The sequence below is a fragment of the Lycium barbarum genome, chromosome 4 (assembly GCF_019175385.1).
Source record: "Lycium barbarum isolate Lr01 chromosome 4, ASM1917538v2, whole genome shotgun sequence".
Lineage (NCBI taxonomy): Eukaryota > Viridiplantae > Streptophyta > Magnoliopsida > Solanales > Solanaceae > Lycium > Lycium barbarum.
In genome coordinates this window covers 30,091,743-30,102,888 of record NC_083340.1, presented here as the reverse complement: position 1 = coordinate 30,102,888, position 11,146 = coordinate 30,091,743, and the positions used below count along the sequence as shown (strand labels likewise).

The window sequence follows — 11,146 nt, the reverse complement described above, 5'->3', positions numbered from 1 at the left end:
TGAGTCATATGATTTGTACAACCGCTATCAATTAACCAGCTTTCACTTGAAGTACTTTTACTTACAAAACAAGTAGCCACAAACAATTGCTCTTTTTCTTGTTGGTCTGCAATTTGTGCTTCATATAATTGTTGTGGTCCTTTCTCTTTGCAAATAATCTTAGCATGACCATGTTTATGACACTTTTTGCATCTCATATCAGGTTTTCTCCAACACTAGTGTGGATGATTTTTCTTCCCACAATGCTGGCAAGCTGGATACTTTCCACCTTTGTTGTTGTTGTTGCTAGAATTGCCATCAGTTGCAGCAACTTCTATTGACGTAGCATAGCTCTTTTTCTCCTTTTGCTTCTTGCATTTGCCTCCGTAGTTGAATTGTTGCCTTGCTTGCAAGGCTCCTTCAACAGTTCCCTCATTCCTCATCAATCTTCTTTGTTCTTGTGCTTGTAAAGAGTTTAAAAGTTCTACCAAAGTAATGTTTGACAGATCTTTTGTATTTTCCAGTGAAGCAATTGTTGCTTCAAACTTTTCAGGTAAAGTAACAAGGATTTTCTGCATAATCCTTGTATCAAAAAGTTCGGCACCAAGTAGCTTTACCTTATTAGCCAGATTGATAAGTCTATCTGAGTACTCTTTAATTGTCTCAGATTCCTTCATTTTTTGCATTTCAAATTCCCTCATCAGGTTTAAGACCTTCATGCCTTGAATTATTTCATCTCCATGCTATTTTTTTTGTCCGAGAAAATCTCATATTGCCTTAGTCGATCTAAGAGTCATGATTCTGGAAGAAATAGTAGGAGATACTGTAGCATAGAGACACCTTCGCCTTCGACTTCGACTTCCTGGTCTTCTTCTCCTTGTGAGTTTTGAGCTGAGCCATAGTAGGATTTCCTGGTAAAGAAGGATCTTCATAATCCTCCTCTACTGCCTCCCAGAGATCACATGCATCCATGTAGGCTTCCATCCTGACAGCCCAAACCTGATAGTTTTCTCTATCAAAAACGGGTGGAGCAATTGATGAGAAAACACTCTCACCTTCCATAATTTTGCAAACTGATTTTATGGATGGTCTGGTTAAGTATTTGGGTTTCACTGAGTCAAAAACTCTCAAGCTCTCACAAGTCCCTAAGAACAAAAAAATCTTTGATGCCAATGTTAAGATTATGATAGCAGAAATAAACAAGTAAAGTGACCTGAAAAGGCTGATTTTTATTGATCATGAAAGCTTGCTTAAATACACAAAGTCAGTAACTGACTGCTAATGAAAATATGCTAAACTAAAAAAGAGGAACTGAACTTAAAGATAGCTAACAAGCTTTCAAAATAAAAACAACATCCAAAATATCTGTAAAACAGATCAGCAGATTCTGATGCATGCTCCTCGAATCTTGCAGCCCAACTGCCAGCAATTTCAGCCTTGAATTCAGGTCCAGTAACCCCACTTGCAACAACACTACAATTTTTGAGGCAACTACAACAAAACTACATGAGAAGTAAACTCTATAAGAGAATCGCCAAATATTCAAAAATTCAAATTCCATCAAGCTGTCTCCACTGAATTAATTTAATATCAAATAGACTTTTTAAAATTTTAAGTTTGCAAATATTGTATTTTATTCTTTTTATTTTTGTAATATAATGCATTGATTTAATTTATTTATTTTTGGTACGACATTGATTTAATTGGCCCACTGTGTTTACTTCTAATATTTCTCATGTTTGAATGAGAATATAACGAAGAACTCGTATTATTCTTTTTAGTTTTTTAACGTATACGTTGATTGACTTTCTTTTGATGCATACATTGACTTAATTAGATTACAAAATTTACTTATATTAGTAATGTTTTTCATATTAGAATGGGAATGTAAAGGAAGGGTCGCGAGAAAGTAATAAACAGTTAACAAGTTTTTAATATAGTTATGGATGATAATGTGCAACTAAAATTGCAGGATTTTAAAAATATTTGAGAGAAAATATATGATAGATTTATTATCCAACCCATGGTTAGGACCTTGCTTTAATTAATTAAATTTCAATCATTAATTTTAAATTATGACATGCTTCTTCATTCAAAAGAGAGTTGGAGAAAATGAAATATGAAGAGCAATCGAATCCCCCACTACGCATTCATTTTTCTTTTATCTTATCCTGGACCTCGTAATTAAAAAGTGGCACTTGGAAGATAAAACTTTACAAGATAAATCATTTAGAGCCAGTTTCTTATAATATTGGAGAGTTGCAGAGAGGAAGTTTGATATCTCCAAAGTAGTCATTACAATTTTTGCAAATAATAAGTCAATATACCAGATATTGAAAATTTAATAGTCAATATATACTAAAAGATAATGTAATTTTTGTCTGAAAAAGGTGGAGGTGGCAAAAGTACAAGTTGATATCTGTTTTTTTAGATCGTAATTGTAGAATTGTCAAAATGAATTTGGTCATGAGACCCAACTAAACCTGCTAGCTAGGTGAAATAGCTTATAACCCGTATACCATCAACTATTTTGAGATTCTTGACTCATTTAAAAGAACGAAATTTTGGTGTTACTTTATACCTCTTACTATGTGAAGTTGTAAAGAACACGTCTTATTTAAAGACTTGAATTTTACCAATCCATATAACAACGATAGTTTTTGTATCATCTTAATTATTAGTCTTTGTTTCTATGTTCTCTTTTTACATGGTGAAAAGATGGATGATGTTGTTGAATCTTGCTTAAAAAATGGCACCATATACCACTTGTTCACAAAGAGTGCATTACTAAGACAGTAGAGAAAATAAGATCTTTTGCCCTCTTATAATTTGAATAAAAGGGCTTCCATCTCTTTCAAATCAAAATTATTGAAGGGCTAACTTTTGGACTAGATGGCAACCAGGAGCGGAGCCAGCCCTTCGGGTGGGATTCGGCCGAATCCAGTAGCTTTTGTCCGAATCATATATTTGTATTAAAATTTTTGTCAAATATGTACAAATTATTAATTAAGAACCCAGTAAGTTTAAAGAATTAGAACCTCGAACTCACATGATTCGAATCCTGGCTCCGCCTCCGATTGACAACTTGCTTGAGCTAATAGTAATAGCGCGGGCTAGCCACATTTCATCCATATAATTGAAAAACAATCATTATTATAGAGTGTCAAAATTGCAGGAATTGAAAATTGGCTATTTGGAATTTTATTTGCTTAGCTAGGCTAACTCGTCCGCCTAGGCTCGACTAGAACTTTAAAAGCAGATTGTATAGACATGCAATAGCCCAAAAAAGTTCACAATAACGCTAATTTTTTTTTTCTTACAAATTTTAGCAAGTATAACTGTGTTAATCAGTGTGTATACATGCATGATAATTTTATTATATGTTTGTTATATACCGGTCAGATGGGTGAAATAGCTCCAATTTAAAAAGCCTGTTTGGATTGGCTTATTTTATGTGTTTTTAAGCCAAAATAGCTTTTAAACATTTTTGTAGTGCTTGGGTAAGATAAAAAGTTTTTTTAAACATGCGTTTTTAAGCCAAAATAAGACAAAAGCCGTGAGTTCCTAACTTATGACTTATGCTTATAAGCCATAAGTTATAAGTCCATCCAAACAGGATCTAAAAGTCCTTGCAAATTAAGGGTTGTCTGTTAGAGTAAGCTGTTGAATTCTATAGCCCTAAAGGTTGAGCTGAATTAAGTGAAATGGTTTTCCTCGTTTACTTAAAACTGTGAAGAAAGTGTAAAATAAATCTTCATTCGCTTGACATAATCGAACACAGCAAAATAATATCATCAAAAACCAAAATTGTTCACAAAACTTCAAACTACATCATTGTCAAAGTAAAATATTGAAAGCTGTCAACTTGCAACTTAAGAACAAACTATGTAGTAATTTATTATGGAAAATATTTTTGTTGTTATGTACCCAACTAAATTAATTTAATTGGCAGAGAAGGGAAAAAAAGAACCCCAACGAGACTTTGTCTAAGCGGAAATCATGAAAACTTGAATATTAGCTCTTTTCCTTTTGGTTTTTTCCCTTATCTTTTTTGGATTGTTTTTTTGGGAAATTAATTTAATAGGTCCTACTCAACATATGCAGTTTATCTTGATTTCGAAATACAAAATTGGTAAGCTTAGTGGAAGCTGTGTAGGGATAAAGTTGTTTGTTGCCTACTTATTTGAACGTAATCCTGCATTAGCTATTTGTCTTATTCTCCCCGACCTTAGGTATGATCAGGGAAGAAACTGAGTCGAACTTTCTCTAAATTTCATTATTTTTAATTATCATGCTTATTGGGCTAATTTCTAATTTGTCTATAGACAATTGTGACCAATTATTGGGTTTGGACTAAAACATGTCTTCATTTCAACTGATTTGAGTTTGATTGGTTCATCTGCACTTAGAGCCAAGGATCTATCGGAAACAACCTTTCTATCCTCACAAGGTAGGAATAAGGCTGCCTACACATCACACTCCCCGGACCCTACTTGTAAATTACACGAGGTATGTTATTGTTATTGTTGTCGTTGTTGGTTCATCTGCACTTATTAGGGTCAATTTGGAAATCACTGTGTAATTACATGGGTGTGTAATTACTAAGATATCAATTACACACTTTATTAATTATTTGGTATAGTAATTTCAATGATTAGTTTATCATAACGTAATTATAATATAATTATCAAAATCATGTTTGTTTGCAGGTGTTACATGCATGGTTGACTTTTTTTTTATTTTATCAAAGTTAATCATAAAAATTAATATTTTGTTTTATATAAACTAGTAAATAAGTTTTAGTATGTGAAGACAATATGTGTATATAAGAAGTATTAAAAATGGAAAAATAAATAATATGAAACATCTTTTGGATGTAATTACCCCTTATTCCGCGGTCCCGTGAGATATGAAGAGGGTAATTGCTCCCCCTCAATTACATTTAATCTTATGTTGACCAAGTACTAATTACTTAATTAGACAAATATGCCAAACTATGCAATTATACTCAATTACACCCAATGATAAGATGTACTTCGAAAATCCAGAACATCTCAGTAATCAATAACAAATTTTAGTTTCTTGGTTTTGCCCTTAACTCATGATTATGTGGATTAAAGTTCTTGTAATTTTAATTACAAGCAATTATAGTCTGAAAAATGAACTTCGCCTCAATTATTTGAGTTAGTAAAAAATGATAGGGAGATCGGGTTTATGGCGTGTTAAAAATATTTTGTAGTAACATGACTCATTTCACAAATCTTTATGTTAAGATGTATGAGATCGGTAATATAAAATAAGAGATATATTTATACAGTCGTTTTCTTTTATTCAAATTATCAATGATCGTAGGAGATAATTTTCTCGCTAGCAAAATATTTTAGCTTATAATATATGGTGTTATATGACCTATTATAAAAATGTTCTTATGATTATATGGCCCATTTCTTGGGAGATTTTTATGTTAAAATATAGCAAATCCTAATATTTTAAAATACAAAAAACTTTGTTGAATTATTCTTTTTTGCTCAAATCATACTGATTACGTTTTTTATCATTTCATCTATATTTGTTGTTTGTCTAAGGTTGACCGATTCAACCAAGTGTGATGGCCAGAAGGGGATGGAGAACCGAATATTGGAAAAGGACCGTTCAATTTGAGAGCTATCAGCGCCTGTAGAAACTAAATAGTAACATAGAGGGTGTGTTTGGTAGGAAATAAAATATTTTTTTGAAAATTTGGTAATTTCTTATTTATGTTTTAGTGTTTCATAAGTAAATAAAAATATTATCTTAAAATTATCTAATATATACTTTGCCTAAATTCTATGAGGATGAAAATAGGATGGTGTGGATGAGGTGAACGTCGAGGGGCGGGGGTGAGGTGGGGTATTGAGGATCTTAGGAGACAATAGACATTGAATGTTACTTATAAATTTTTTTTCCTCTTTTACTTTATTCCTATTAAAAAAGTCATTTTCTCAATTTTAACTTTTTTTAAATGAAGTTAAAAAATATTTTGATCAACTAAATATTCCTTCGTATGAATCTCCAAGAGCGATGTGAAGAGACGGAAAGGCTACAGTAGCCACAACTTAGGCAGCATGTTTAGGTTAGTGGACCAGAAAAAGTACACATTGAAGATACAGTTACATGTCTTAGAATACTCAATAATAAGCAGCTTCTTAATGGAACTAGACTTCTAAGTCAATGATAAATTGCAAAAAGAAAAAAGGGAAAATGGATGAAGAAAATCACATCAAGTTGCTCATATAGTGGATCACAAACAGTCAAGTGCACCTCCCTTCTTTTAATTCAACGAGTCAGTGGCACACCTACCCACTAACAAGTCACGGCATCTAGAAAGGAAAAATGCTGGAGGTTTAGTTTTCATTTTTGGTTTTGAGTTGAATTGTAAATTATTTAATTTATTCCAAATTAAGTTCACGTGACATTATGAAATAAGTTGGATAGTTTCTTTGAATTATTTATATTGCATTTTCTAGCTGAATTTGTGTTCTCAACTTCTACATCTTGGAAAAGGTTAAGGAACAAACCGGTGCCTGTGACTTAGTCTGCTAGGCATGTGTAGTACCCTCATAGTCAATTCTTTTTTTTTTTTTTTTTTTTTTTAAAAACTAAAAAATGTGGAGCGTGTTACATATGAAGCTACAACAAATGACATCACTGTGTATGCAAATATCATAGTTTGGTTTCCCGGTTATGTGCGCATGTTGCCCTTACAGCATACTTTGGTAAATCATTATTAGGTTGAGGATCCTAAAGGATCGCAATGAAAATTTTGGTGTTTGCCTACTCGTTAAGAGCTAAGAACTATGTTTATAAATTATTAAATCCAGCTACTGAGCTACACAGCAATAGATATGTTCAGGTTCTTGTTTAAGAAGTCTTGTGTACTGAGGAGAGTCAACTTATTAGATTTTATATTGCCATGTATTCCTACACTAGCATTATTGCCTTTGCGGAAAAGAAAAAAGAAAAAAAGGTTGGGGTCTTTCAATTTTGACCGGGGTCGTTTGGTTTAAAACCAGAATCGATATTCTGTGATTATAATCAGGATTATAACTTGGATAATTAATCCCACCTTTTAAATGAGATAAGTTATATCAAGACTTAAGTATAAAAATAATATTAATTTCAGCTAATACCTCTAATCAAACACGGGATAAGTTTATCCCCAAAATTTATATCAGAATAACTCACCTAATCCTTTAACCAAACGTCTCCCTAGTGTATGAAGGTAGGGCTCCATGTCAGTTTCATCTCGTAATTATTTTCTATTAATAAAATGACTTGTCTACAGATTGTTATTCTTCAAAGTACTTCCCTAAAAAATATGTTGATAAGCATGCTTCTTAAAATAAACAATCACTTAAAAGTCTGGCCAAACAAACACTCTCAGTAGGTACTGTAATTCCTTTTCCTTATTATATATATATAATAAACATTAGTGCTTTTCTAACATAAAATAAAACACTTAATTGATGGAAGCAAATGGGCAGCGGGCTTAACTTTCAGGTCGCTGTCGTGCTTTCTCACAAGTCGTTAATAATGAATGCCACATGGAATCTTGCTGCTAGTGCGACTGACTCACAAAACCTTAAAGAAAAAGTAAGAATCTCAAAGACACTAAAATTTGTTCCCCTTTATGAATATTCGTTGATTAGCAATTTAGGCGTAACATCATATTCTTATTGTTAGGATTTGAATCCCAAATCCGACCTTTGTAAGCAGGTTCCAGGAAAGATTAGAGGGTCACAGCTGGACCACTTAAATACCAACCTCCTTAGACAGAACCTACTTACGTCGTGATGTAAGCGAAGAATAAATAACACACACAGATTTATAGTGGTTCACCCTCAATGTGAGAGCTACGTCCACGTTGCTGCTGCAGATCTTATTAAAGAAGAAATATTACAAGTGTTTACAACACTCAACCTCACAATCCCAATCTCAATTACACTGAAGAATTTTTACTAAAAATTCTCTCAAAGACTTCTCTTACTTAAGCCTTTCACTAAGAGTATTTCTCTTAGAATTTTTTTTTCTTTATGGGATGTGTTGTCTTCTTCAATTTTTGGTGTGTCTAGCAAATGAGAAAGCTTCCCTATTTATAGGTATGAGATGAACCTATTGATGTCATTAGCGACTCAAGCAAGCACTTGACAATTTTCCAAAGACAAGGAAGATGTTTTCTTCCTCAAAACAAGGGAAGTGTTTTCTTCCCTAAAATAAGGGAGGTGTTTTCTTCCTCAAAATAAGGGGATGGACCCAACAAATCTCCCACTTGAAGACTAATTTTAATTTGTCTTCACACTTTGATCGATGCAGCAGCTCTTTCCTAGTTTCATACTTCATGCAGGCCAACTGAAGCTGAGCATAGCTTCAGTTTGTCTATCGTCACTGCCTTTGTCAGCATATCTGCTGGATTCTGACTCCCTGCGATCTTCTCAAGCACTAGCGCTCCATCTTCCAAAGCTGATCTAATGAAATGGTACCGGAGTTGTATGTGCTTCGTTCGAGCATGGTAGACCGGGTTCTTTGCCAAATGAATGGCACTTTGGCTATCACAATATAGCACACTTCCCTCGTGGTCCTGATCCAATTCCCGCAGAAAAGATTGTAGCCACATCATTTCCTTTGTGGCCTCCGTCACAGCAACGTACTCAGCCTCACAACTAGAGAGAGCTACTATCTTTTGCAACTTGGAAACCCAAGAGATTGCAGTACCTCCGAAGGTGTAAACATACCCGGATGTGCTCTTTCTGCTATCAACATCACCACCATTGTCAGCATCAACATACCCTTGCAATCCTGTTTTTGATTTTCGGAAATACAGAGCTGAACTCGAGCTGCCTTTCAAATATCTGAATATCCACTTCACAGCCTCCCAGTGTTGCTTTCCCGGATTGCTCATAAATCGGCTGACAACTCCCACTGCATGTGCAATGTCTGGCCTTGTACATATCATTGCATACATAAGACTACCGATTGCAGATGCATAAGGTATCTTGTCCATCTGCTTCTTCTCATCCTCGGTTGTCGGCGACTGATCCTTTGACAACCGAAAGTGTCCAGCCAAGGGAGTGCTGACTGGCTTAGCATCATGCATGTTGAACCTTTTGATAACTTTCCTCACATATTCTTCTTGTGAGAGTTTGATGCCCTCCTTGCTTCGATCGATTCTCATCCCAAGGATTTGCTTTGCAGCTCCCAAATCCTTCATTGCAAACTCTTCCGATAACCCTTTTTTCAACCGATCAATCTCCTGTAGGTTTGCTCCTACGATTACCATGTCGTCGACATAGAGTAGCAGTATCATGTACGAGTCTTCAAATTTCTTGAAGTAACAACAGTGATCTGCCTCGCACCTTGAAAAATCAGCTTTCTTCATAAAGCTGTCAAACTTTAAATACCACTATCTTGGAGCCTGTTTTAGTCCGTACAAACTCTTTTGAAGTTTGCGCACCAGATTCTCCTTTCCTTTGACTTTGAATCCCTCCGGCTGTCGCATGTAGATTTCCTCTTCTAGATCACCGTGAAGAAATGCAGTTTTCACGTCCATCTGTTGCAGATGTAGATTTTCCTTTGCTACCAGTCCAAGAACAGTTCTGATAGTCACCATCTTGACTACGGGAGAGAAGATCTCCGTATAGTCGATGCCTTCTTTCTGTTGAAATCCCTTTGCAACCAGCCTTGCTTTATAACGCTTGCTTCCATTGGGTTCTTCCTTTATCCGATAAACCCATTTGTTTTGCAATGCCCTCTTATCCTTTGGCAACTCGGCTAATTCCCATGTATGATTTGCCGATAGTGAATCCATCTCATCTTTCATTGCCAGCTCCCACTTGGTCGATTCATCGACTTGCATTGCTTCTTCATAACATTCCGGCTCCCCTCTATTAGTGAGTAGAATGTAGTTGAGGGATGGAGAGTACCTGTGAATCGGCTTTCTGATCCTGGATGATCTACGTAGTTCTGTGATTGGCGTCTGCTTATTTGTTTCAGAATCGACACTTTCATCAGCACCTTCTCGGATTGTTTATTCCTCTGCCTCGGCTGTACCTGGCTGCGGCTCAGGTGTCGAGAAGTCCCTCAAATCGACTATTTCCGATTCCTTGTCCTGACATTCTGAATTTTTTTGCAACTTGTCTTTGTACAGTACCTCTTCGTTGAAGACAACATTCCTGCTTCGGATGATCTTCCGATTTTGTTCATCCCAAAATCGGTAACCAAGCTCGGTGTCACCATAGCCAATAAAGTAACACTTCTTTGATTTTGGATCAAGCTTTCTTCTAGCCGTATCATCATTATGAACATATGATAAGTAGCCGAAAACTTTTATAAATGAAAGATTTACCTTCTTGCCACTCCAGACTTCTTCTGAAATTCTGAAATCCAAGGGAACTGACGGTCCTCGGTTAATTAAGAAGGCCGCGGTATTGACTGCATCTGCCCAGAATGTCTTGGTCAGTCCAGAGTGTATTCTCATACTCCGAGCATGCTCGTTCAACGTTCGGTTCATTCTTTTGGCTATTCCATTTTGTTGCGGCGTTCCAGGAATAGTCTTCATCATCTTGATCCCATTATTGGCACAGTACCGTTTGAAATCACCATCAGTGTATTCTCCGCCATTGTCGGACCTCAAACACTTCAACTTGAGGTTTGTTTCATTCTCAACCATGGCTTTCTATCTTTTGAATACACTAAACACATCGGATTTATTTTTCATGAAGTAAACCCACACCTTCCTGGCTGAATCATCAATGAAGGTCACGTAGTAGTGTGATCCTCCAAGAGAGGGGACAGTGGTATGTCCCCACACGTCTGTGTGCACCAATTCCAGCTTCTCGACCTTCAACTCTCTGCCTGCATTTGAGAAGCTTACTCGCTTTTGTTTTCCGAGAATGCAGCTCTCACACGTATGAAGGTCCACCGTCTTCAGCTCCGGAATTAAGCCATTTGTCACCAACAGCTTCATCCCCTTATGGCTGATATGTCCCAGCCGACAATGCCACAAATCTGTCTTCTTTATGTTGTCAACCACAGCAACAGTATCACGACAGCTAGTCGTCATGTAGAGAGTGCCAATATTCTTTCCTCGCCAACTACCATAGCACCTTTCGCCACCTTCCAAGACCCATTA

The 11,146-nt window shown here is 35.7% G+C and overlaps 1 protein-coding gene across 1 annotated transcript; it reads right to left on the bottom strand.

Moving 5' to 3' along the window:
* Positions 1–215: 215 nt before the first annotated feature.
* LOC132637356 (uncharacterized) lies at positions 216–656 on the bottom strand. Its single transcript, XM_060354456.1, has one exon. It carries the CDS (start codon positions 654–656, stop codon positions 216–218), a length of 441 nt encoding a protein of 146 aa, XP_060210439.1.
* Positions 657–11,146: the final 10,490 nt, after the last annotated feature.

Coding starts and splice junctions, on each gene's coding strand:
- LOC132637356 (XM_060354456.1), bottom strand. CDS start 656: ATGAAGGAATCTGAGACAATTAAAGAGTACTCAGATAGACTTATCAAT.